Source organism: Athene cunicularia (assembly GCF_003259725.1).
Source record: "Athene cunicularia isolate RWA chromosome 10 unlocalized genomic scaffold, athCun1 chr10_part1, whole genome shotgun sequence".
In the NCBI taxonomy this organism is placed as follows: domain Eukaryota; kingdom Metazoa; phylum Chordata; class Aves; order Strigiformes; family Strigidae; genus Athene; species Athene cunicularia.
In genome coordinates, this window is record NW_020799112.1 from 6897344 (window position 1) to 6924445 (window position 27102).

At 40.1% G+C, this 27102-nt stretch overlaps 1 protein-coding gene across 1 annotated transcript in view; it reads left to right on the forward strand.

Moving 5' to 3' along the window:
• Positions 1-27102, forward strand: part of THSD4 (thrombospondin type 1 domain containing 4) — a 348410-nt gene that overhangs the window by 22053 nt on the left and 299255 nt on the right. The window contains exon 2 of the mRNA XM_026856282.1: positions 25021-25128. Coding sequence (XP_026712083.1) covers positions 25100-25128 — 29 coding nt within the window. The 5' untranslated portion in view covers positions 25021-25099. The remainder of the gene's footprint in view (positions 1-25020; positions 25129-27102) is intronic.

Here is a 27102-nt window from a genome sequence, read left to right on the forward strand (position 1 = left end):
CTGTCCTCACAGGAGAAGACAAGGTGTGGCTGGGTCACCATGTGCTGAATAAATGTCCAAGTACATTGATTCCTGCCCTCACCCAGATCTTTCTTTCTTCGGTGAGCTGATACATCCCTCAAATGCATTTTCTACTGCATCTTCTGGGAGAAATGAAAACTTTAAACAAAGCATTTCCTATGTGGATTACTGCAAGAAAAAATACATCTAAACTGCTAGAGAATACTGTTTTCTGTCAAGCATTTATGTTTTGCTCTCTATTTAAAATAATGATGCCATTTCACAATCCCCTTCATGTCCATCTCTTAGAAAAGAGCAGCCGATAGCCTGAGTATATTGGTTTTTTTTTTTTCTTAGCCACATTTCTTATGTGAGATCATTAAAGACTTCAGATAACATTACAATATAATGAGAAGGGGAGACTCGTAGCTCTGCAGTTCTTCAGAACAAATTGAGTGTCAGCTGCTCCGATACACAGTTAAGGTGTGGGAAGGGTTCCTCTTCTCCCCCTCAGCAGCATGACAACAGCTTCCTCTTGCACTGCTGGGAAAACACGATGCAGGCTGTTCATCAGCAAGGGGAGGAGGAGGTGGAGGGATGAGAGATAGGACTCTGCATTAGCCCTTGGGAGGGAGCAATCGTTCCAAAAGTCAAATAGAAAACAAGAAAGATATTAGGGAAATTAAAGGCAGCAAAAGAGACAGAAAGGGAAAACAGTGACAAGTGTACATTTCTTGGCTTTTCAAAAGGCCTCTTTGTGGTCTCTATCTTAATGTACCAAGGCTCCAACTTTTCTGATGCTATTAGTGCCCGTCTGAATCTGCCTTTGGGACCTCCAGGGTGGAGACTAGTGTTGTTCAGCTTCCCTTAATGTAGAAGCAAGTTTTCCTCCTCCTGAGGGCTCATAGAGTTTGGTAGCTAATCTTCAGACTGGTACAGGTTCGGTAGTCTTTCCCTGATATCAGGAGTTAGGAACTGTCTCAAGCAGAGCAATCCCACCATGTTGGTTAAGTATGTTAATTAATTTATTAATACCTAAGTACTTAGGTCTTTGCTTTTGAAAGTCTGTAGTCCATCTGGCCACAGCTGTGTATCTCCCAGAAGCAGAGAGTAGTTGTATAATTGGCAGAGCAGACAAAGTAGAACACCTACTCTGTAGTAGAGATTAGAATGAAAATACTGTAATCTGCCCAAGCTACTCTTGCACACGTGCTACCTGATTTAGCAATTAGTCACTTCTTGATGTACTTTATTAGATCCTGGCCAGAATAGTGCAGCATTTGCTTCCTGCCAGATTGTCTACCACTGCCAAACAAGCTTCAGTCTAGTTTCTGAAGGACAGACACAGGTCCCAAACCACAGCATAACTCAGGAGGGACTGGAGGAATTATCTTTAGATTAAACCTGTGGTTTCCAAACCCATTTACTTACTACAAGTGAGACCTTGATCTCTTGGAGGAAGCACAGCTACCCTTCTCTCAGAGTTATAATGCAGCCTTTCTTTGCCTGTGAGAAATCTTTAACATACAGCTGTATACAGCTGTCTTTTCACAGCCGAGATCTGCTGTGGTGCCCACAAGGCGTCTGAAACTGCTTGGGAGTGCTATGCTGTAGCAATTGCCCGGTGAACATACAGGAAAAAGCTAGTTTTCTGCAGCAGATCATTTGTTTAGAGCCTGTTGCTATAAGGGGGCTTGGGAATGGAGTGTTTTCTTGGTGCAATGAATAGCACAGTCAACACATCATCTTTTACCGGTGCGGCTGGGTTCAAGTGTAATCGAGCCCAAAATGTTGCCAAGAAAAAACAACCTGTTTTGCTGTGCATTAAAGCAAATCAGTTCACCTGGTTGGGTCAGTTCCAGCACAAGAATAATAGTTTAGGGTGGGTTTTTCTTTAAAAGCATAAAACTAAATGTTGCAATGAACTGTTGCCAGTGTCTATCTGGTTCTAAGGTTTACAGCTCATGCTGGACACTTTATTGCACTGTTCAATAAAAATGCCCTTAGGGATCTTAGGTCCAGTACACTTAATATAAAGTAGGAACAGAGAGCCAAGTCCAGTTTTTTCCTCAGATGCTGACTGAAAAGTTACCAAGGAAAGATCCTCCTCGTATATGCCTGCCTGTGGCTTGCTCTTCACAGCGTCAGTGTATTGCTGTTACTGGCTCGGTTTCAAATCTCAGACTTTTGGGCAAATACTGTCAGGAATCACGCCTTATCTTCTAGTTGTCTTTTTGCTAGAAGCAGACGGGCTTTCATCCGGCCAGGGAGGAGGAAGGTGGCAGTTGTCCCTCTCGTGTTTTCTGTAGTGTCCGAGGGCAGCAGTAAGGGCCGTGCCGGTGCGCTCGCCACAAGCGGCGTGAGGCCGCGGAGGATCGCCGGGGGAGGAGGAGATGCTGTGCTGTAGGTGCTAGAAACGCGCGGAACGGCTCCGCGGGTGGAGGCCGTCCCCTGCCGCCCGGGGCAGCCGGCACCTGTCCGGCCGGGCGAGCTTTGCTCCCCGCACACCCTGCGGATGCCGGGAGTCCCGGGGCGGGCGGACGGGGACACGCAGGCCCACCAGAAGCGGTAACTGCACGTAGCCTGAGCGGAATCCAGCAGTTTGTATGGGAGAGTAGAAGACAGGAATAACTTTCCTCACGGAGAACGCGTGTCGCAATTGTTCTTGTTTTGGGCCAGATCTTTCGGTGTCTCTGAGCGCAGCGTGCAGTGTGTGAACGGGGTTTGGCGTCTGGCGTTTCTCTTCGTGCTCTCCTGCTGCTGCCTTTGTTACGCTCTCTCCTGCGCCGAAACTCCAGCAGCCCTTGAGGTGTTCGTGTCCGGTTGTCAGGCTGCAGGGGCAGTCGCCCTAGCAGAGGGGAATCTCAGAATATCTTTTCTCCCCCAGCTGTAGCTTTACTTCTTTTCAGCTGTCGGTGTGCCCACACTTGTGTGTTTAATAGCCCTCGAGACCCTTGACAGTAATTCGTTCAAATGATTTTTTGGTCCTAGAAGTATGAACGGTTTAGAAAACCTGGCAACAGTGAGTTCCATCGGTTACTGTGTGCAAAAAGTTCCTTTTGCTTCTTTTGAACCTGCTTCCTGATACTGTTCAGCCCTTATAAAATGAATTATACTTGTCTACTCACTGTCTTTGTGCTATTTCAGGACTGTATTCTTCTGTTATCTGTCCACCTCAGCTATCCATTTTTTCAAGGTAAAGAGTTCTTAGCATTTTAGTCACTTCTTGTATGGGAGTTTTTCCATATCTCTTGCCAGCGTCATCACCTTTTTCTGTATTTTTTCAATTTTTAATGTTTTTTTGATCAAGGGATCAGCAAAGCTAAGAGTTATATTCAATATTTCAGTACAATGTGGGTTATGTAGCAGTATGATGACGTCTGCTAGCAGAGATGACCGATTTAAGTCAGTGCATCGATGATGTGAATAGCCAACAAAAGTAATAGAAATATTTGTAATTCACTGTGTGGTCACCTGTTGATGAATCAGTGTGGTTCATTTTTTTTAACCAGAAACCACTGTGTTAAGTAACTAGTTGTTAGTAGCTCAATACAAGGGTATAATGCCATGGATGAAATAGTTGCCTTTAATATGGGCCTTTAATATTCTGTCTGTCTGATGTGCATGTTTCTTTTGTCTTCTGTTACAAGAGCAGGAACTGAAAATAGCCCAAATTTATCTGAATTTAGTGCTGTGTGTAGAACTGCCAATGCAGTCTTACCAACTTGATCTATCAAGCTGTAGTCTGCCAACTCAGACTTTATTCTCATGTAAAATTAGTAGTAATCTACTGGCTGATGTGACTTCCACCCCTTCAGTATCATCAGGTGTTTAAAATGAAACTTGATACTGCTGAAATTCATTAGACAGCTGTAATTCTTGATGCTTTCTTCTCCTTCACCTCTCTCCCCAGGAATCTAGTTAAGTAGACTAGGAGAGACTCCTTTCAAGGAGAAAAGTAATGTAAAATAAGAATTTTTATCAAGGTTAGACATAAGAGGTCAGCTGGTTTGGGTTATCATGTAGAGGTCTCCAGAATGAGTGTGGGTAGGAAACATGGACTATTTGTCATAATTGTGCCCTGGACGTATCTTGTCGGGTTTTATTTAGGATCAGGGCTAATCCCAGGTCTTGCTGATGGTGACTCTAATCTGAAACAGCTCCAGTGGAATTGAAGGAACAAATTCTGATTCCTGACTCTTAACAAGCAGTTGGAGGTGCCACATGGTGTAAGATTTCTGTCTTTTTGCACTTCATACAACAGGTTCATTCAGAGTTCCAGCAGATTTAATTGCAAAAAATTAATTAGTTTGCAGATAGGCAGTGATGAGTTTTATGATTGCAATATAAAACCTTTGCCTTTGCTGTAGAACAAACTGAATAACTGTGCTAGGCAAACATGCATTACGCAAAGCCTGAAAGCAAATCAAAAATGAACAGAATCATCTTGAAGATTTAGATTGGCCTGAGTGCATGATTCTGTGCAGCTAATGATGGCAGAAAAGCTGGTTTTCCACATAGTAGTCTCAGTTCCTTGTGATGTGACATCAGATGTATGATATTCAGACCACTCACAGTGGCAGTTGTACTGAAAATGAAGATGCTTAGGAGTGATCATTTCTTTGGATTTTTTTGCGTTTAAAACTCAGGTTTGTCATCTACAGTTTAGTGCGGTCAGTGTAGAGACTGCTATGGGCTTTGAGTTGAAGAAAATTAAGGTTTGATGGTTAGAGCACTTAAACCAGGAAACTCCAAAGTCAATCATGCATAAGCAATTTTAACTGTGTCCCCCGTAGTGTTGTATTATCATAACAAGCTTCAGTTTTAGAAGGCTGCTATTTTTTGGCAAGTAGGAAAAAAGTAAGAGCAGAAAACTTTCTGTATCAGACTAACTTAAATAATTTGGACCTTGATAGTATCTCTTCTACCACTGTAGACAGGCAAAGCATTTTGTAGCTTTTAATTGTGAAATGCTTCTGATGGTCATAGTGTTAGCTGCAGAGTGTGTTCTGTGGAAAGTCTTGTTCCCTTAAGTAGGCGCAGATACAGTTCAGTAATTAGTTCTTTTGTTTTCAGAAAGCAGTTTAACCTGATACGAATGCAGTTTGGAGGATGAATCAGGTAATTGTAAAGCTAATTCTGTTAAGAATATATGTGGCTTAAATATGTGATCAATGGACACGATTGAATTGTAAATCTGTAGTAGGTTAAGTAAAAGTAGATTACTGTGTGTTTTGCATTTAAATATCTTCCCTTGCATTCAGGATAGTACATTACACTAAACAATTCTGCTTATGTATATTAGATTTTTAGGGAGAATGCATGACCTAGTAGTTCATTTAGAAGATTAATTAGGGAGGTGTTAAGGAGATATAAATAAAAAACTGATGAACAGTGTGATCTGATGAGCACTGAATTTGGCATCATATCTTACTCTGTATAAAGGGAGCAGAGCTGAAACTGTGTGCTACAGTGTTGCCTGATTATTTTTTTGTTGTGTTCTTTGTGTTAGTTGGCAATAACAGGTACAAATTCTGTAATTTAAAACAACTCTGTTATCTTCTCCTGGAATATTCTGTCCCACCCTATTTTCTCTTGGGGACTTGTGTCATGTCACACATCAAAGTTGTGTAGCTTCTCCCTGCAGGGTTATGGCATTCCCAGAGATGGGTCAGTGTTCATAATTTTGGTTGCAGTTTGACAATCAGGACTTGTCAACACCATCTAGAGACATCCGTTATGTATTTTTAAAATGGTGGTGCCAAGCATTAAATGTGGGGATTCTTGGAAGGAACTGTTCTTGCACTAGAAATATTTCAGTGTTGATATGATCTCAGTATGATCCTTATGAGAGAAAGTAGCCTTATCTGTTGGTTAGGTGATATATGTGCAAGTTGCTGGAATGTGGGCTTCTGTTTCTAACACTACCGTTGACCTGCTGTGTGCTGCCAATCAAGTCTTACTGCTCAGTTTCCTTCATCTCTGAACAGGTATGATAATTACAGGATATTGGCCAACTGTTAAATTTCCTGAAGACGCTTTACATGCAAAGTGCTTTATGCTTAAAAAAACCCAAAAAAGGCACTGGAATAAATATATCTATTGTATATGAACAAAAACAAATTATGTAGCACGTGCCTTATTACTGTGTTTCTTGAAGTCACATCTTAAGGACTTGCTTGTTGGCTATTTCACATCAGTTCTGTGCTGCTGCTACTTGGCATCCCACTTCAGTATTTATTTTGGTCCTGGTTTTGGAATTTCCCTTCACAGGAAGATTCCATACTCCTTATATGGAAAAATTTATTTGAAAAAATGACTTTTTTTCTATCAGTTCTGTAGACTCTTTTCTTGGTAAGTGCAAGAGCCACTATCTCTTTTCTTTAAAGCTCTGATCTAAGGGCCAATAAAGTCAAGGAAAAGGTTATCAGTAACTTCAGTGGCTTTTGGATCAAGGCATTACCATGTGCTCTGCTCTTGTCATTAGAAAGAATGACCACTGGTTTCAGCTATGAAATCTTAGTGGCATTTTAAACCATCATTTCAGTATTTCTTTAAAGCATATCTGTTGATATGCTTGCATTCACGTGTAAGGAGCTACTTCCATGTATCTCCTGGTTTTACAAGCAGGCAGTGCTTTTTATTTCCCCAATGGGACTAGTGCTGTGTCTGAACTGCGGTAAAAGCTCATTCTCTGCTGGTAGAATGACTTGATGGAACACATGAATGCAACTGTTCTCAGGTATTGGCTCATATTCCTCATTTGCATTAATCAGTTGGTGTTAAACATAAAAATTTTTAAGTGTTGATAAGACTGCAGTCTTGGAGTTTAGCCCTGCCTAAAGTGTGGAGCCCTCCTTTCCTCAAACATTTTTCCATATCATCACTTCAGTACAACTGTCTGTGAAAGAGAAATCAAAATGAAATTCTGTTTCACTGGGAACAGGGAATGCCCTACAACATAAGAATTGCAAATTTTGATGAATACCGAATCAAATTGACAAGTTATAATGTATTTATAAAAGGAGCAGGGAGGGAGGCTTTATCAGCAGAAATACATTTAACGTCTTCATCTGATTTGTGGAAAGAAATGGCTGAGCTTCAGAGGTCTGGAAATAAATTTTACTGATGAGGTGGTGACATTTAGCAGGGTCACAGGAGCTGTATTTGTGGTCCAATGGCAGTTTGTTAGCATGCAGTACTACCTCGTGGGAGGTGGGTCTGCTCTAGAATCATTACATTGGCTTACAAATCCTGCAGTGATAAATGCATATATCTGAGCATGTTTTTGGGGCCCTTAGAGTTCGCAGCCTTTCCTTTGACAGTACAAGGGCTAGTAAGTTGTTCTTTTAACAGGAGGTATGCTTGTCATATAACTGGTTCCTGGAACTGGAACCTTTGGGAGACTCTCTGGGTACCAAAAAAAATTATGTTTAAATTACAAGACTTGGTAGGTAAAATTCAACTCTTCGCAGAGATCCACTTGTTCATAACTGTGATCCTGTATTCCCCTTCCTTTAAGACTGCTATAAACTCACAAGTTATACATAGCTATATGTGATTAAGTATAGAGAGAAATACAGTTCTTCAGAAAGCTACCTTTTTTTACTTCATTTTTGTTGATCTCACTTTGCTTATTTAATTATGCTTTTTTCCTAACCCCAAACTTCTTAAAATATTACAATAAATAGGATAGAATAATACAATAAATACCCCATTTTTGTTAAATTCAAGGCATAACTGTTGTGACAACAGAAGTTTCAACTTCTGAAACTTCTTTATCTGTGTCTGATGGTTGTATTGACCCCATCTTGCATAGGCATAGAGTGTGGCAGAGAAACCTGGTAGTGAGCAGAATCTTTCCAAATTTGTCTCTGTCAATATAGAAACAGGGCTGATGGGACACCTTGGACCTTGCTCGACCAGGAGGTGGGGCAAGGTCTGTCCTTTGTTACTGCATGGCCTAGTGAGATAAAAGAACAGGAGGAGAAGGCTGCCCAAAGTTTAATGTTTGTTGTGAGCTTAAGGATACTGTCCATAATGTTGAATGGTTTCCTGCTCGTTGCCTTCTATGTGAGTCGTCATACCCAGGTTGGAATGTGTTTTCCCTGCTTTTGTTTTGGGAAGATGATGGATAAATAAGCACTTTTTAAAACCCCTCTTCATGAAAGCTTTTGGGTAGGGAGGCTCTATAGAGAGACCCGGACAGGCTGGAGCGATGGGCTGAGGCCAGCTGGAGGAGTTTCAATAAGGCCAAATGCCGGGGGCTGCCCTTGGGCCACAACAACCCCCAGCAGCGCTACAGGCTTGGGGAGGAGTGGCTGGAGAGCTGCCAGTCAGAGAGGGACCTGGGGGGGTGATTGACAGCCGGCTGAACAGGAGCCAGCAGTGTGCCCAGGGGGCCAAGAAGGCCAAAGGCATCCTGGCTTGTGTCAGCAATAGCGTGGCCAGCAGGGACAGGGAAGGGATCTGACCCCTGTACTCGGCACTGGTGAGGCCGCACCTCGATGACTGTGTTCAGTTTTGGGCCCCTCACTACAAAAAGGTCATTGAATGACTCGAGTGTGTCCAGAGAAGGGCAACGGAGCTGGTGCAGAGTCTGGAGCACAGGTCTGCTGGGGAGAGGCTGAGGGAACTGGGGGGGTTTAGTCTGGAGAAGAGGAGGCTGAGGGGAGACCTCATGGCCCTCTACAGCTCCCTGAAAGGAGGGTGCAGAGAGGGGGGATGAGCCTCTTGAACCAAGTAACAAGCGATAAGACAAGAGGGAATGTTCTCAAGTTGTGCCAGGGAAGGTTTAGACTGGATATTAGGAAGCATTTCTTTCCAGAAGGGGCTGTTGGGTGTTGGAATGGGCTGCTCAGGGACATGGTGGAGTCCCCATACCTGGAGGTGTTTTAAGAGTTGCATCGACATATGAGTGATATGGTGGAGCTGGGAAATGTTAATGTGAGGTTAATGGTTGGACTGGATGATCTTTAAGGTCTTTTCCAACCTTGATGATTCTGTGATTCTGTGAAAGCTACTTCTTGGTAAAAAACATTTGTTGTGCCTGGCCTTGCTGGATCAGCACTTGGATGTGTGTGAGTATGGAATACTACTCCCCCAGGAGAAAAACGTCACTTGGATACTTGAATATGCTATGACAAAAATCTGTAATCCTGAATCAAGTGGATTCCCCTGATACTCCATTTGGATTAGCTAGAGAGAAGTGCATGGAAGGACAAACCTATCTCTAAACGGCAAATTCAGCGAAACTGTTGACAATAATCTGAGTAAATGTTGACTTGGAAAGTTTTCAGATGTCTGGGATTTTTTTTCCATGGCGAAGGTGATTGCTGTAGTCCTGGCTTGGTAACATCAGGCTGCTATTAGTTGGCCGTATATTATACTTGTATTTTTGTTTTGTCATTTTTATCTAAAACATGTAGTTTCTACGAAAGTAAAAAGAAGAAATTATTTTGCTTATCAGATTGGCAAAGAGAAGCAAGAGCCTGTCCAATCCCGCCCTGCATAATTACAATGAAATGACATCCCATGACACAAGCTGCCCAAAAGGATGATAAATTATATGGAATGGATGCAATTACTTAATCTGTCAGCAATGAAAGCTCTGTCTCATTTTCCTGTAGTTCCGTGGAGCTACATTCACTGGGGAAGTGAGTGTGGAACAGGGGGCAAACCTCTTGTAGATCTTCAGGGTCTGTATGTGGAATTCAAGAACAGCATAAGAATAAGAATTTAAAAGAATAGAGTGTGTTAACCATTAACTGTTAGTATTGTTCAGCTTTGATGGCCCAGGAAATACTGTTCATGTGTTGAAACATAGGGGTTAAGGCAGGATGTCAGTTTTGAATTTTTTTTTTTTTTTTGGTAGTGATAAGCAGCCATTAAAAATATAATTTCCTATGTTCCCTTACTACTTCAGACATTTCTTGTTAATACATACTGCACATCAAAAAGACTGTTCTCCTTCCTTTTTCTTTGGTCACAGTCAGTGATTTTCTCACGATGGCATTAAGGAGTTTGGAGTACTTTTGTTGCTTCTCACAGGAATGTTTACAATTTTGCAAGATCAGGTTCTGATTTATCGCTTAGGCACTGACAAAGTTGTCATAAAGCTGTCCCTTCTACCTGTGTTTGTTGCTGGCCAAATTCATCACACCAGGGCTAAATGAAGGGTGATAGTGTGTGAGCATGTTTAAAATTTAAATAATAATAATTAATATTTATTTTAAAAAAAGAAAAAAAATCCCTATGCAGTTGGGAATTATGAGGGCATGAAAGGACTAAAATGTCTTTGCTGTTTTCGTACTGTTAGAATTGGACAGAAACCGATCTGAGTTCTTTTGAACCATGCTGCTTGTGATTAAATTGTGATTGTTTCTACTGCTTTGAAATTGAAGAGGAGGTGAAACTGTTTCCAAATGTATTTTGCTGGCAATTGCTGATTCAGAAAGGTAGGGCTTGTTTGTTACTGCTTCTTGTTTTGCTGTTTTCCTAAAGTTAAAAGGGCTCTTCAAAACTGGGGGCTTTTCAAAATTCCTGTTTACTCAGACCGTACAGATTTTGTGCTTAACCAGGAAACACAGTGTCAAGCAGGGCCCAAAGAGTGATTACAGTCGAGTTGCATTCCTTTCAGCAAGTCTTCACCTATCTCTAACAGTGAGTACTCAAGTAGAAGATTGCGAGTTACTGTAGAAACCCCTGCTTTTCTGACTTCAAGCAGTATGCACAACAGCAGTAGACTCCAGTTCAAAAAAGCCAAACCCAAACATAAAAAAGTTGGTTACGATTATTTAAAGATCACCACTGATGTTTCGCTCTCTGCCTGTGGCATAGGGACTATTAAAGCAGCAGCTGAAGTCCACAGTGTTGGAGGAGCTACTCAAGTTTTCTTTGCCAGCACTTTGTAATTGGCTGGTCTTGTGTCTTGCAAATTCAAGAAGTCTGTCATTCACATATTAAGTCCCCATTTTTCAGTTTGTAGATGCGTGGATATTTTGCCTGAAGCATTAAGTGATGTCAGGTGAAGGTCAGTGCACTGTAATAACCTGCCCTCAACCACAAATAAGTTCAGGCTCTACTACCAAGAGATGACCTTTGATTTCTTTTTACCTGATGCAATAAGGACTCTATTCAGAATTCTTTGCTCTTGCTTTACTTAGGCAAAGTCCCAGCCACTTGAACAGGTTTGCTTGAGCAAGACTGGTTACAAAAGTTCCCTAAGCATGGTGTGATGATGGCAGACGTTTCAGCATTGTAGATTAGTTTGATAAACTGAATTAGATTCAGCATTTATTGTGGTCAGAAAAGAGCAGTGAAAGGTGAGAGTGGATTTTGTTGTGACTTGCATGGCTGCCAACTCTGAAACTACTACTACTAAGTACTGTTTCTAAGCTACATCTGGTCAACAGAGATCAAAAATGCTTCCATGTTATAACATTTGTTATACAAAGGCAGAAAACAATACTTTAATCTGAAGTAATTATTGATTTAGATACAGCCCGGTGGCTGTATATGCTGTCAGTGAGTAGACTTTTATTGTGGTAGTCATGCTTTCCTGCTCTTGGTATCCTTCTAATCCAGGTACACCATTGAGCTGTGAGATGCAGGGTCCCTTAAAACTAAGTGTAATAATTTTGCCCAAACTGCTGTGTTGCAAGATGGGATTGTGACTAGGCTAGTTTATCCAGAATTAAAGGAGTGTATGGCTGAGTGGGAAGGCAGGATACAGTCACCTTTTTTACTGTACTGTGACTAACTGTAGTGCTGGTTTCCACTGTGTGGTTGAAAAGGGGATTTCCATTAACCTGCCTTTTTTGCAAGCCCATGCAGGAGTTGTAGAGAAGTATCGTATTTTTTTTACTGTTTTTTTTTTTTTCTCTTCACCCCTTCTGTCTTTTGCAGATAGGAGAGCGGGTACTTGTATGCATCAGTTCCAGTGAATGACTTTGCAAGTAGCGAATAAATTTGATTGTTTCAAAGTCAGATTATACAGTCAAGTCTTAGACCTCCTGTCAGGCAAACCTCTCCTGAAAGCAGTAGCAGATTTACTTATAGGCCGAGAAGAACTCAAGAATAGAACCTGACCTGGAAAGGATGACTGGAAGCCAAACGGAATACAGTCTTCCTGAATCAATAGTTTAGTTTTTTGCATAACGCTGTTAGCAAGGGTGACGCGGGTGGTTGGTGATTCTGTGAGGTTCGTATCTTTTATCTGTCAACCATAAACTCATTCTTCACAGGCCACTGGATGGCATCTGCCAAACAATATATTTCCTAATAGGGAGATTTTAATCTGCAGTGAGTGAAACGTTTCAACTTTGCTGCTCCAGATTGATAGCCTGAGGTTCCTTGAATGTATGATTATCTTCATGTCTTTGTGTCAAGGACTGATATCTCACGTAGGAGTGTAACAGTTTATGCAGTTTACATTAAATGGACTGAAATACTGTCATCTAGACCACCAGAGCAATATGAGGCATAGCAGCAAGACAAGATTTGTAGGATGTCTAAAATCCCTTTCAAACTGACAGGATAAGAATAAATAGCTCCCACACCACATTCTTAAAGAATCTTGTAGTTCAGTTTTGAAATGCAGGGGGCCGAAGGCTTTGCCATATGGAGATGTGACTGATAACAAGCGTTAGGATGTTTCTGGAAGTCTGAACCGAACCTGAACTGAAAAGGAACTCAGGAAAATTCAGTGGCTTCAGTCTCAAGGGGTAGAACTGAAAACAGAAATTGTTTCTGGTTTTCTGAACATATCAAAGTTATGTTTCTTCGCTAATCACACTGAGCTTTCTTAAAAAGACACAATGATATTGTTGTTTGTCATACTAACTAATTAAAGCTGTGTAACTTAGCATTTTCATTTTTATCCCCATTAACATCATCTTCCCATAAAGAAGAGATACAGAGGTACCCCTTTAAATGGTAAAGGCCTACCAGCACAATTGGCATCTTGTTTGCCTATCCAGTTTTGTAACCGTGAACTTTTTGTAAGATTATGTATATATGAAGCCCAGAGGAAGAGGATATTCATTGTCTGTGTTGTGCTGGAGCCCTCATCTAAATTTTACTGTGCATGAAAGCTAAACAGAACTCTATGAAACAGTCCTTCAGTGTGTTCTCTGAGCTATACCTGTATGTATTTGCATGCAGAATTTAATATTTGCAAAAGATTTATAAGATGACTTATTGTCATTCTTGCAGTTGGCTGTCAGAGATCCATTGATAGTTTATTGTTTCATGGTGGGTTTAAATTCCTTGGTATTCTGTTTCAAAATTATGAAAGAAATACTTAATTTCATAGTGCTCTTTTAAGACCTTTCATTAGACCTATTATTCTTCATTATGTAGGAACATAAAAGAAAATAAATCTTCAAATTCCATTGTTGCTTTACCATACTAGTATGTGGGCAGCCTTTCATCAGGGAGAATTTTAATGAGAAATAAGCTAGTATCTCATCTTTCCTGTATTATTTATAACAAAGTAGTTTAAACAATATTTTTTAACTAGTTAATTTCAAGGTGTTTCAGGAGTGTAGAGTCTGAAATCTGTAATGAAAGATGCCAAAGCTACATGGTGAGCAGTGTTTCTGGACACAATCAAGCAGTTTTTTTCTGTAGTGCCTCTGAAAAATAAAGAACCCAAGTCTTGCTATTAGGTACATGAAGTTTCCTTCAGACCAGACCTGAGCAGTTGATGTGTTATGTTTTACTCAGCAAAGGCATGTTTAGGATTTACCTGAATGCCATAGTATCACAGCACTATTTGTTTTGGACATAGGTCACTTATTTTTCAGTGGTCCCCAAAACATAACCCCATGTGGGTTCCTGAGAAGTTTCTACATCCTTGCATCTGTTGGAACCCTATCTTGCTTTCATATACTGCATGTATTTAGAAGGTGTTTAGTGCACAAATTCTCCCAAATGTTAGAGGATACTCTATTGTTCGAATCTTTGAGCTTTTAAGAAGATGATGCACCTCTGCCCCCTCCGTGCCCCAGTACAGCCAGTGGCTTAAAGTCATTGCCCACTTCTTTTATGGCAACTGGGTTCCAGCACTAATGTTACCTGAGCAGTGCTGTCACTTTTAAGTGGTGCTCAGTTCAGGTGGCAATGGCATGAAGGAAAAAAGAAATCTATTCTTTTTGCCAAAACAAAGCAGTTGGGTTTGCTGACTGCAGGAGAGGACTGAAAGGAAAAGGACTTTAATCATATTTAATATTTGTTATGAAAGCCCTGGTCACTTTTTGGGGATATTGGTTAGTACAAAATGTACGTCAGTAGATGGTTGCTGCTGTTTTTTTTCATCCAGTTATGGCAGTATTGAAATGTATGTTAAAACACTTGTCCTTGAAACTTGTGTAGAAAAGGATGTGATAAGTTATTTTGGGATGCATGCCCACATCAATCCCCACGAGAGAGAGTACAGGAAGCTCAGCGTTGCGTTGAGTCACAGCGGTATAGTCGTTGGACTACCAAGACCTTCTTCCTTTGCTATCAGAATGCATGGGAGAGAGGTACTTGTATGGCTGTGACCTGGCATATCCATTTATAAAAGTTTTTTCTTTGTAAGTAGATGGGATAATAAACTGTCACTGAATTGCCTTGCTTTTACCTGTACCAACAAATCAGTTTGGGTGTTGGGTTTTTTGTTTTTTTTTTAATCGTTCTTCTCTGTCAAAGTTCCATTCAAGCCTTGAGGCAATGCCAGCCTTTCATTAGAATGCTTAACCCAAACCAGAGAAATATGTAACAGGCAGAGAAATCTCTGCAGTTCCCTGGGAATGATTTTTATCCCATTTATAGTTCTGTATGCAAAGGATAATGCTGCAGAAGCCCTTGGAGTCACTGTAGCCAAAGTGTGGAATTGAGCCTCAAGGTTCTTAATGGTAATTTCAATGGATGTCTGTGTGGTATTTATAGAGATACACGTTTCAGTTATTATCTGTTCCAGTACGTAGGGTATTACTTGAGAAAATTATGCATCTCTGGCAATAGTGGATATAAATAGCTACACAGAAGAGAAATATTTAGTCAGTCTTGACAAGACTGTATTCCTCTGGTAACGTGGATGATCTAGTAGTGATCTCTTACAAGGACTAAGAAGGCTTCTATTAGAGGTAGGCTAACAAGTTTTAGAGTGGTTTGGTTTGACTTTTGGAGTGTCCTTTTACAGATACAGCCTGATTACTTGTCTGCTCTGAAACAATGTATGAGTATTCCCAGAAAGCATTGTTATTTGAAGGTATTACTGATTCAGGGAGATGTTTCCTCCACTGTTACTCCAAAGAAAATATTTTGCTTCTGAATAAGGAAGCAAAGATTTCAAGTCCCCATTATATACTTTCCTCCCTGTTGTGTTTTAACACTGGTACCCTGGGCATCTCAGAAATCTTACAAGCAGAACAGAAGGAACTTTGTGGAAGGTAATACTTTGAGATTGCATGTGTTCAGGTAGTAGTACCTTGACAGGGTCACCAATTTTTTTTTTTTTTTTTTTTTTGTGAGGACAGTAGTAGATTTAAGCATTCATCTACTATTTAATTTCTTCCTTAGAAAATAACAGCTGTGTAGTTAAGGATTTTTATATTGTTAGAAATGTTTCTGTGAGTTCACAGAGCATTGCTGGCTCTTTATAGTATTGTTAGTGTGAATCAGCCCTAATTTAGAGAATGGGCAGTTTTGCATCAGGTTTTTGAATTGTGTTGGAGCCATGCAGAGAGTTAGTTGTGGTTGGCTAATGATACACACATCTAATTACCAGTAAATGAAATACTTAATTTGAATGGTACCTTGTCACCAGCAACACTTGATCTTCACCTGGTTATGTTGTTGAATCTTGCCTAGTATTCAGGCCAGAAAAATTTTGTGAAGCACAGCCTCCTATGTTTTGTTCCTTTTTTTAATATGTGGAGAATATTGATGCTTGGGCATGTATTTACAATGTTTATTAAACAGTGCGAAAGTTAATTCTCATGGCTTAAAAAAATGAAAAAAAAAGACATGTTCTGCGGAGAGAGGTTCTCATTAAACAGACGGCTGAAAAACAATGTTTCCTATTTGCAAAAGGTATATTCTAACTGCACAATAATTATGTAATAGATGTGATTTTTACTTGATGAGGGGTGTCTCCCAACTATGTTACTAAAAAATAGCTGATTATACTGCTCAAATATGCTGTGTGTTACTTTCCTTGTACATATGCCTTCAATTAGCTTTGCAGAAATATTTGTTTTCTGTGACCTTTTCAAATAGGATGTGTTCTAACTCCTTGAGTGAGGCTGGTGGGTTCTTGGTTTTCATGCAAAAGACAATAGGTCCTCAGAACATTCATCTGCCTCTTGATGTAAACTCCAAGTAAATGCATTTACAAGCTTATGTTTTGAAGAAACTCAGGCTAAGGTAGGTTGAAAGAAGCTTTTCTTTGATTTCAGAGATATACCTCATATACTTCATTAAGAAAGTCATAAAAGGAGAGTAAGAAAAGCTCATTTGCTTTGACTTATTTACAGGTAAAGAAATTAGTATGGCTAAAAGAGCCTCTAATAAATTACTGGTATTCCTAGTTGCTCTGAAATGCAGTTACATGCTTTGCAATATTGGTATTGTTAAGGCTTTTACTAAATAAATAGATTTGGAGACTGACATTTTTTATGTTCTACTTATCTCAGTTAAATATTTCTAGCCAGGGCATTTGGACTACCAATCCCAGCAGACAGTTTTACCTGAGTCTCCCCAACATTGAGGGGATCTCAAAACAGTATATGAACTGAATCTAAACCATCACTCTAATTACTTATCCTTGGTAGAAAAGTATCTAGAACAGTAACTTGTTGAAAATAAATTCGTCCTCTTACTGGTTATTTTGTAGGCAAGGCTGTAGTTGTTTAATCATAGCAGAGTTCACACAAGTCTGTTTCTCTTTCTTGTTGTAACAATGAAGGATTCATCTGTATTTGGAATCCGTGCTTCTAGAGATGTTAGGTATTTCCCCTTGACTTTTTAGGCTGTTAACTATTCCTTTTTTGGTATCTTTCAATATCGATAATCAGATTATTGTTGATTAGGATTATGGAAAGGTTAAGAAAGATTGTTTTATGAAGAGGGTCTTCAACAAGTAATCTCCCCCTCTTACATGTGTAGTCCCTTCTACATCTTTGGTTTGCAATGCTCAGGTTGTAGCAAACCTCTTTAAAAGGAGAGCAAAATCTCTTCAAATATATGGAATGTGTTTTGTTAGAACAGGTGATGGTTTCTAATATGAATTGCTTAAGTAGCTATAAGGTGCTATAAGTAGCACCTTTCGTAGTTTTCAAATGCTGAAACTGCCAGACCTAGTTCTCTGGGCTGATTAAGTGTGGAGCAGTCTGTGTGATTATTGTGGATCTGTGAACAAAACCACGTGGATCTGAGCCACTTTGCATGACACAAGTAGAATATACTAGTTGAAAATTGAGTAAGTACTTTCAGATGGGAACAGAGTTGCTCAGGTCCTTACATACTCATCTTATATAAGGTCTGTGCAGTTTTTTCTGCACTAGTGATACAGAACAGCGATGGCAGGAGTTGGAATTCCTCAAATCGGTGAACGGTGACAAGCTGATATCAAGATTTCTACAGTAGCCTCTAGAGAGAGAAAGGAAGGTTAAGAAAAAGTTAGCTTAGCTTTATTAGTTGTGTGCTGGACTTCTTTTTATATACCAATGGATGCATGAGTGCATATTTTGTATTCATCCCCTAAGCAATAATACCAATTAACTTGTATAACATAGAATGCTAAATACATGCTCCAACCAGTTGGTCTGTCCTCTGTTTATTGGAGGTGTTTTCTGGTTTTCTTTCACTCTGCCAACAAAGGCTTTTACAGAGTTGAGGGATCTTTTCAGTGAAATATAGTATCTGGCTTTACCTTTATTACTTCACAGAAAACTGGAAAATGTAACCCTGATTTTAGATTGTCCTTAGAAAATAACACAATAGAGTCAGGGAAAGGTCAATGACCTGATGATAGGTACATTATTTGGATCGTAACATTTTCTAAACTGGCTGCTGTAGAAGACAATGTAGATTCTAGAACTGAAAGATGCATTTTGGGCAGTGATTTCTTGGCAAAACATTGTTCAGTTAGAAATGAGGTTGTCTATCTACAGTATCATCATAAGAAATAATTCTTCTAAAAATTGTAGTTACTGAGCACAGTTTTAAAAATAATCCCAGGGATTAGGCCAAAATCTAGAGGAAAAAATAAAGAAACAAATCCTACTAGTCACATGACTGCAGCTCACAACCTATAAACAAGCACTTTCTTGCTTTTCCCCTTTACTTACAAGATGTCACAACCCTTGTTAGATCTTTAGTTAAATTATATGTACTTCAACAAAGACTGAAGAAAAATTGTTTGAATGGTGGCACCCTCCAGCATAACAGTATTTTTACAAACCAAAATTTGCATTTTGTGAATTAGTATTTTGGTATGGTTACTGTTAGATTTCACCAACTTTGAGTTAGTCTCCTAGATTTTCAGAGGACAGTTAAATGTTATAGAATTGAATGCCAAATAATTAGGTACATGTTTTCTGCTGAATTCCAAAGAAACGATCTGAAATTGTTCTTTAAGAAGTGAAGTGTTTGCTGAATTAAGAAACAGCTCTAGAAATGGGACCAAAATTTCAAACTACTCCGGGATGGACCTCAACCTCAAGATTATTGCTTTATTTAGGGTCTTTGGTGTTTCTGTAGAAGCACAACTTTATAGAACCGTTGGCACTTTCACCTAGATTAGTCTGTATGGCAGTGGATAAGGTTCTGCCCTGAGGCACCAGGGCGTGCCTCTCCACTTTGTGCAGAGGCTCTTGAGTCAGGGCTGCCTATCACAGGGGCATGAGTCACCAACCTGTTATGCAAAAGCAGATGATTCTAGAGGCTATGTTTAAAAGACAGTGGCACCTGTGAGTGTAAGAGGCTAGATCATGCCTCTGTGCATGTTGTTGTTTGTAGAGTATACTTTACTGAACTGTGGGGTTTTTCTGTGAGATTTTAGGCAGAGAAATGAAAACTTCTGGATCTTGATCAAGCTTAGATTGGAGACAGGCACTGAGCTTTCTTGGACTGCAGTAGTTCTGGACACACCCAGAAGGAGAACTTTATAAAGTTTTCAAAGCATTTAAAGTAAAACAGGGAGGCACCTTCAGGGTTAGGTGGAGTAACTTGCAATTTTTATTTTAATGAAAGTGTTTGCTTCATGTAAGCATCAGAACTTTTAATCAGATCTAATACTAGATTTCTCTGTTATGCAGCTTCTGGAGACAAGTGTATGTTTTAATGTAGTTAATGAGTATTTGAAGAGATTAAAACTCTGGTGGCAGTTGTCAACAGCTGCAGTCCAAGATGTTGGATGTGTGCATGAATTATGTAACTAGATCAACCTGCTGCACTGTGAGGTGCTTTGTCAAAGTCTTGTGAATGTAGTGAATTTAGGATGCAATCCAAAGGACTTGCATTGAACATCATTTAATAGGTGTGAACAACTAAACTAATATGTACACTATACCAATGTGCAAGACAACAGATGCAAGGGCAATCTTAAAGGGTATAATATCTTTTTAAGTATTTCTAAATTTATTTTTTCCTAAATAATACAAAAAGAGAGCTTTGTACATCAGTGGAAACATGACTTCAGAATGATGCTCAAGTTTCACAGCTACTTTAAGTTGCCATTGTCAGTAGCTGGCAAGATGCATAGTCTAACCAGAAAGATAAATATTGAAGGAAATTTAAGTTGGCTTGCTATATATTTAAGTCAACAAGATAAAATAGGCTGAAAGCTCAAAGCAATTCTGAACTTAGTTGAATTAGCATATGTTTGTACATGATGTATCTCACATGCTTGTGAGTAAAAATAGAGGGTCTTGGATTGTTTCAGTTGGTACTGTGCATGTGTTAAATTTCTGTTAAAGTTAGTACACAGATGCATAGGGTTATATGTGAGTCAAAAGGCCTTATAAGAAGTATAGGTTTAATGCTAAAAATACACGAATTAATGGAAGTGTAATACCTTCCACTCACAGTACACAAAGGGTACACATGAAAAATTGCATGTGAGTGGTCCCGTAATATTTAAGAGGTTAGGATAACAAATTCATTGGCTTTCTGCAAATTTTCAAACCACTTTGTAGGAAGACATTTCTTTAAGTTAATTAGCTAAGGAGGAGATCTCACTGTTGACTTCCCAGTAAACTTTCTTCCTCTTAACTTTCTGTAGAATGTCTGTGGTGTCTGTCCTTTAATTCTGTGTATTGCATCACTTAACTCTTTGAGAAATTTTATTGTGTCCATTTCAGCAAATTTATGGGATTGCCTGTGAGCCTAATAGATTATTTTTTTCTGAGTTACCACCATTATCCATCTCTGCCCCTTCTTGAAGTGTCCATTACAAATTAGAATTTTTGTTTTCTGATTTCACTTAGACATTCATCTAAGCCCTGCTTACAAAGGGCTGCAGTGTCTGACTTCAAGTGGGTTGCTAAGCTGAGATGATTAAGGAGACTCTGAAGGTAATGGCGAGAATGAGTGTCAGAGTAAATTCCAGTTAATATAAATAAAAAAAGGATGGTTATGATTATTAGCTCATAGCTTGGTAGTATAACTGCTGAGACTGGCAGCAGCCGTTTGAGGGTGTTAGGATCACTCGCAGTGTGAAAGTGGAGGAGCCTTTAATAAGGGTCTTTTTATCCAGTCTCATTTTCTGTGACCTGATGCACATTTTATTATATGCAGTGAAACACCTCTCCCTTTGATTGTCATGCCATGGTGGTTCTGGAGAAGAGGTTGGAATGGGCTGCCCAGGGAGGTGGTGGAGTCCCCATCCCTGGAGGTGTTTAAGAATAGAGCTGACATAGCGCTGAGGGATCTAGTGTAGTTGGGAACTGTCAGTGTTAGGTTAATGGTTGGACTGGATGATCTTCAAGGTCTTTTCCAACCTAGCTGATTTTGTGATTCTGTGAATTCTGTTCCATCCTGTGCGGTGGGTGTGTTGGTCGCTTTGTTTTGTTTGTTTGGGTTTTTTTCTGGTGTGTGCATGTGTTTTTCTCCCTACCCAGTTTCACAGATTTTGTTTTCAACCCACTTGGAGGTGAAATGGGCAAGATTGCTGAAATGTTAAATATTTTAATGCAGTAGAGAAAGTCTTGTGAACTTGAAGTACAGAAGTGTGGGTTGTTCCAGCTGAGCTATTAACATCTATTCTGCTGTAAGTAGGGTTACTAGAAAGTCTTTTGCTAGATAGGTCTGTAGTGCTTTTAAGGCCCCTTGTGGGAAGGTAGTTTGACTTTCACATTTGCAAGACCTATTGTGGTGACTAGCACATAGTACACCTCATCAGGCTTTTGAAAGTTTCCATGCCAAAATTCATGTTATTTAATCCTAGTGTTAACTGTCTAGACATTTCAGGTATTCGTTTTGCCCTGGATCTTCTAGAGGGAAAATAATTGCACATTTGCCCATTTTCATATCAAAACCACCGCTGCAAAAATGACATTTCTTTCAATAGGTTGTAAGCACCTAAGCACTTAAATAATTTTGAAAACAAGCTCTTAAGTCACTTAGATACTTAACAGTTTTTACACTATGTGCTACAAATGGTATTTCCAAAGAGATGCATCTATGTGTTGCAGTGAGAAGTATTTTGAAAAAGGCTGTTGAAAGTTAAGTTTGTAATGCAACCTACCATTGACAGTGAAGATACAGATGAACTGAAAAAATTGAAAACATATGCATGGACTTGAAGCACTCTTTTTAAGAACAATATCCAGAAACACCAGAGGATACTCCCTTGCTTCTTTGCAAAACTAGATCTATAACAGTATCTTTTCTGCTTTTCAAATGAGGTGCAGTTTACAAAGTGGATTAGGGGAGTGCACATTTCTTTTTCTGTGAGTTTGTATCCTGTAACCATGTTCTGCTGAGATTGTGTCCCTCCATACAAGGATGTTGGATAAAAAGATTATTGTGGAGTGGAAAAAAACAGAATGTTAAGAACTTGAAACCATGTTGGTTACAATCCACGTTACATACATATCCTCCATTTTCAATAAATGATATAAAAGACTATTGCCTCGATATGGCTGGTAATTAAGAGTCAGGTTGCAGGAAATGAGACCTTTGTTTCCTTCACAATTCAAAATGTCTGTTAGTAAATAGTATCCTAGGGGATCTGTCTAAATGCCTTGTGTTAGTGCTGTATATGTGAACTTGCCTAACATTTAAAGTAAGATAGCTTTTTCTGAAACTGTACTAAAAGCTTAGATGGTGTAAAGGGTTGCAGGAGAGCTAGACTAAAAATCTGTTTTCAGAAGTGCTGCCCATCCTTTAAAAACAACTTGTGGTGCGTGGACCCTGGCTAGATGCCAGGTGCCCACCAAAGCTGCTCAGTCACTCTCCTCCTCAGCTGGACAGGGGAAAGAAAATGTAACGAAAGGTTTACAGGTCGAGCGAAGGACAGGGAGATCACTCACCAAGTATCATCACAGGCAAACCAGACTCGACTTGGGGAAGAATTACTTTATTATCAATCAAATCAGAGTAGGATAATGAGAAATAGAACCAAATATTAAAAATCACCTTCTCCCCATCCCTCCCTTATTCACGGCCTCAAATTTACACCTGATTTTCTCTATCTGCTCCTGGTCAGCAGTACAGGGGGACAGGGAATGGGGGTTTCAGTCAGTTCATCACAGTTGTTTCTGTCGCTACCTCCTCCTCCCGGGGAGGACTTCTCACACTTCCCCTGCGCCAGCATGGGATCCCTGCCACGGCAGACTTGACATAACATGAACTTCTCCAACGTGAGTCCTTCCCACAGGCAGTTCTTCACGAGCTGCTCCAGCGTGGGTCCCTCCCACAGGGTGCAGTCCCTCAGGCACAGACTGCGCCAGCGTGGGTCCCCCACGGGGTCACAAGTCCTGCCACCAAACCTGCCTCGGCGTGGGCTCAGTCCACGGGGCCACCGGTCCTGCCAGGAGCCTGCTCCAGCGTGGGCTTCCCGTGGGGTCACAGCTCCTTCGGGCACCCCCTGCTCCGGCGTGGGGTCCCCCACGGGCTGCGGGTGGGTATCGGCTCCACCCTTCACCTCCGTGGGCGCAGGGCACAGCTGCCTCCCCACGGGCAGCACCACGGGCTGCGGGGGAATCTCTGCTCCGGCGCCTGCAGCACCTCCTCCCCTCCTTCTGCTCGGACCTCGGTGTCTGCAGAGTTGTTCCTCTCACGCCTTCTCACTCCTCTCTCCTGGCTGCTGTTGTGCAGCAGCTTTTTCCCCATCTTAAACACGTTCTCCCCGAGGCACCACCGCCGTCACTGCTGGGCTCGGCCTTGGCCAGCGCTGGCTCTGACTTGGAGCCGCCTGGCGTTGGCTCTGTCGGACATGGGGGAAGCTTCTGGCAGCTTCTCACAGAAACCACCCCTGTAGCCCCCCACTACCAAAACCTTGCCACACGAACCCAATACACAACTGTGCAACATTAAGCAGTGAAATTGTTGAATAAGTCTGAGAAAGCCTCTTAGATCTACTGCAAAAAGGAAGGATGAAGTTTAGCTGAGCCCTAGTGCTTTCTTCCTCATGACTAATTCAAACCTGTTACGTGCAGCACTTTTGTCATGATACTTTTCCAAGTACTCCAAATTCAATGCCTTCCATTTATAAAACTAAAAGATCAAACAATAAAAAGAGGATTTTTTTAAAAAAAAAAAGTTAAGTTGTGATTTTTTTCTAAAACAAATTTGTTATTCTTTGATTTTTATTTGGGGAAGAGGGAATATTTAGCTTGGCCAGTTACCTGCAAACAATCCACATTTTCTAGCAGCATGATCTGTGCTTTATTTAACTGCACGTTAGTTTAGTTTGTGTTGTCCATTTCTAGGCAGGCAGATTTTAATTATCTGGCTGGCTGACAGAAATTGAGAGCTCTTTATCTATGAACAGCAATGTTCTCTTGTTTTTGTTCACTCCACTGCATTTCAACATGCAACCACTTGTAAATGGCAAGATACAGACAATGGTTGACCAAGTTCTGAAATGTATGGATTTAGGTTCAGTCCTAACTGATTTATTTCCCCTTATTCTCCCTCCTGTCACCCACCTCACCCCCTCCCCTGCCCCCTTCGATTTATATTGTATTTCCTTACTGCAAGGATCTTTTTTCTGTCTGAGAATTCCAGTGCAGCATTTTTAGCTGTCTGATATATGATTAAAAATTTACCAGAATAAGAGCTCCTCAGGTATCTGAATGTTTAAGAGTATTTCTAAACAAAGGAGAGAGTGCCTAGGTAATACCCCTCTCAAGGGCTGGTAGGGCTTCTATGCATTTGCAGTTGTCATGATGTAATGGTAGTACTTGGAAATAAGGATCAGTTGAATTTGTATTCAGAATGCTGTTTAACCCCAGATTTTCTCCATAACTGTGGGCAAGGCATTTAACTTCATTGTGTCTGAGTTTCCAATCTATAATAGAGAGGGAACAACACTGCTCCTGTCTTCTGCAGGCTGTATGAGCACTCGCAACAGAATCATCCTTGCATTGCTCACAAAATGGAGAGTGTATTAATAATACTACTATACAATAGAAATTGGTAACTCAGTTTCAGTTCTATGAATTCTATTAACACAAGACTTTAAATAAAGCTGTTTGCTTTATTGTCATACAGGTGACATACCAGGAATGCGAGATAAAAAGGCAAATAAGTTTAATGTCAGGTTTGCATCCTTGGAAATAAAATCAAGATTTTACATCCTATGGCCTTTCAACAAAGCACTTTGGCACTGTTGAAATTCTGTTGCAAAAAATGGGGTGTGTCCAGTCTATTCATGTAATATAAACTGGATTTCCAGTTTGAATTTCTGTAAAGTCTCAAGAATTGAGGTAGAGATGACTAATGCAGGTCTGTATCCAATTTCATTGACATCCTGGAAAATACTGAATAGGCAGTGTTAAATGTTTTTCTCTTTTCTTTCTGTAGGATTTGTGTGTGATCAGCATTGTGCTGTACCACAGTGAAGAGGTATTTTTCAGTTCAAGACACCTTACATTAAAGGATCATGGTAGACAGTTTGATAGTTTCTTTGAGGTAAGTGATGCAATAAAGCATTTAAAATCTTATTAATATGCTCTTAACACACTGTAGTAAATACCAGTTTGGTTGTCTCTTGCTTTGGTGTTAAAATTGTTTGTATCATAGGAGAATAAATAAACATCTTGTGTAAAGACCAAATAATCAAGTACATGCATACCAGATAATAGCATTCTTTGGTGACAGTAAAAAAAGAAAGAAAGTTCTCAGTGTTTGTTTACACTTAGAGCACCACTGTGGTGGCATATATTATTGACCAGTTCCTTTTTTTTTTTTTTTTTTTTTTTTTTTTTTTTCGGTACAACTAGTCACTGGGCTTAGATTATTGATTTACATGTTTTAGTACCCATGCTGCAATTCCTTCAGGGATTTATATTATGCATTCCTGAAACAGTCTGCCAGTGGGCAAACAGAGGAAAGACCTTCCTGACAAACAAAACATACAACTGTTTCTAAGCTGGTCTGTCCAGTTTTGTAGTTGGGCAAGCAGATTCAGAGAAAACAGGCAGCTGTGATGCTACAAAAACAAAAGTTGACCTCCTGCAAGGAATGACGTCTGCATATTCTTTCACTGATATGGAGATGTATGGAGATACTGTCTTCTTGTGAATTTCAGATGTCAGCCTTTGAATTGCAGTTCTGGAACCCTCGTAGTATACCAGGGCAGATTCCACATCAAAATGGATCTGTCAGATATTATTGACACTGTCTGTGTTATCTTTCCTGTTGAAACTTCTCCCTGCATAGCTCCTCCCAGGCTTTCCCAGACATAGGCTGTTCTACTGACTTTCATTTGGGAGGAAGTTGGGAATGTGAGACAAGAGCCATCACTTGGTTAATCACTTGGTTAAAATACTTTCACTCCTATCTGGACAATCCACAGTTGGCCACAAGAGCCCTTCATAAAATATAACTACTAAGGGACAGCAATCATGCAAGAAAGTGATTTTGCTACCTTCCAGCTTCATGGAGAGCTAATACTCTGCAATGACAGAGGAAGAACTCTGAGAGGTGGTCCTGAATGAGGTGTTAAATAGCTAACTTTTTCCTGCTACTCCTACAATAAAGCTAATACTACTTCATTTTCTCTGCATTTCCACCCCCCCACCCCCTGCCCCTTCTTAAACAGAAATTGGTATTGCTTGCCAGTAAAAGAAAGTGAGCGTGTTTGCTCTTTGCAGCATGGATAGACTGACACTTTAAAGCTTTACTTTGCTTTAAATGAGGTACCTGGCTCCAAATAGTGCTATAATGTTGAAAGCATGGACTGTACTCGCAACAATCACCAATCACTGCAATTGGTACCTGATCTGTTCACGTATACTTGAAAAGTTTTGTTTTATTTTGAGGAGCACTTGTTCTTTTTGGCTTTTCCGCACAGTAAGAATACCTGAAACAAACCCACTGAAATTGGAGAAGCCTATTTTTGTAGCTTGGGAGGCCTAACATTAGTCAAGCATGACAAATAAAAAAGCCTAGTCCAGAGAAGTTAGCCAAAGCAAGCTACTGAGGGAAATAACATTAAGAAAACTAAGATTGCCACACGCTGATTTGAAGCTGGGAGGCTTACCTCAGGATAGCTTAAGTATTCTTGACAGATTTCATTTGTGTTTGAAGTAGTAGGTTGATACCATTGTTTGAGCGATCCAATTGCAGATAATGAACTTAAAAACTATCTTCATTGTCCTTACGCACTTACATACAGATGGTGATTACAGTGCAGCCTCATTAAAGAATGATCAGGAAAAGCTTGGCACGGAGTCGGCATGCATATACTAAAAGTTTGCATTTTAGAACTGAAAACTTTAATCTGCTAAGTAATTTGCTTTGAAGATTACAGTTCTCACTCAGTTCAGAACTCCCAACCTTGTGCATGATTTCAGAGGAATTTACACATGGAAATCTGTAGTCCTTCAGACTGATCAGAAAAATCCTGTCCTGTTGAGGATGAAAGCATTCATTTCACTATGC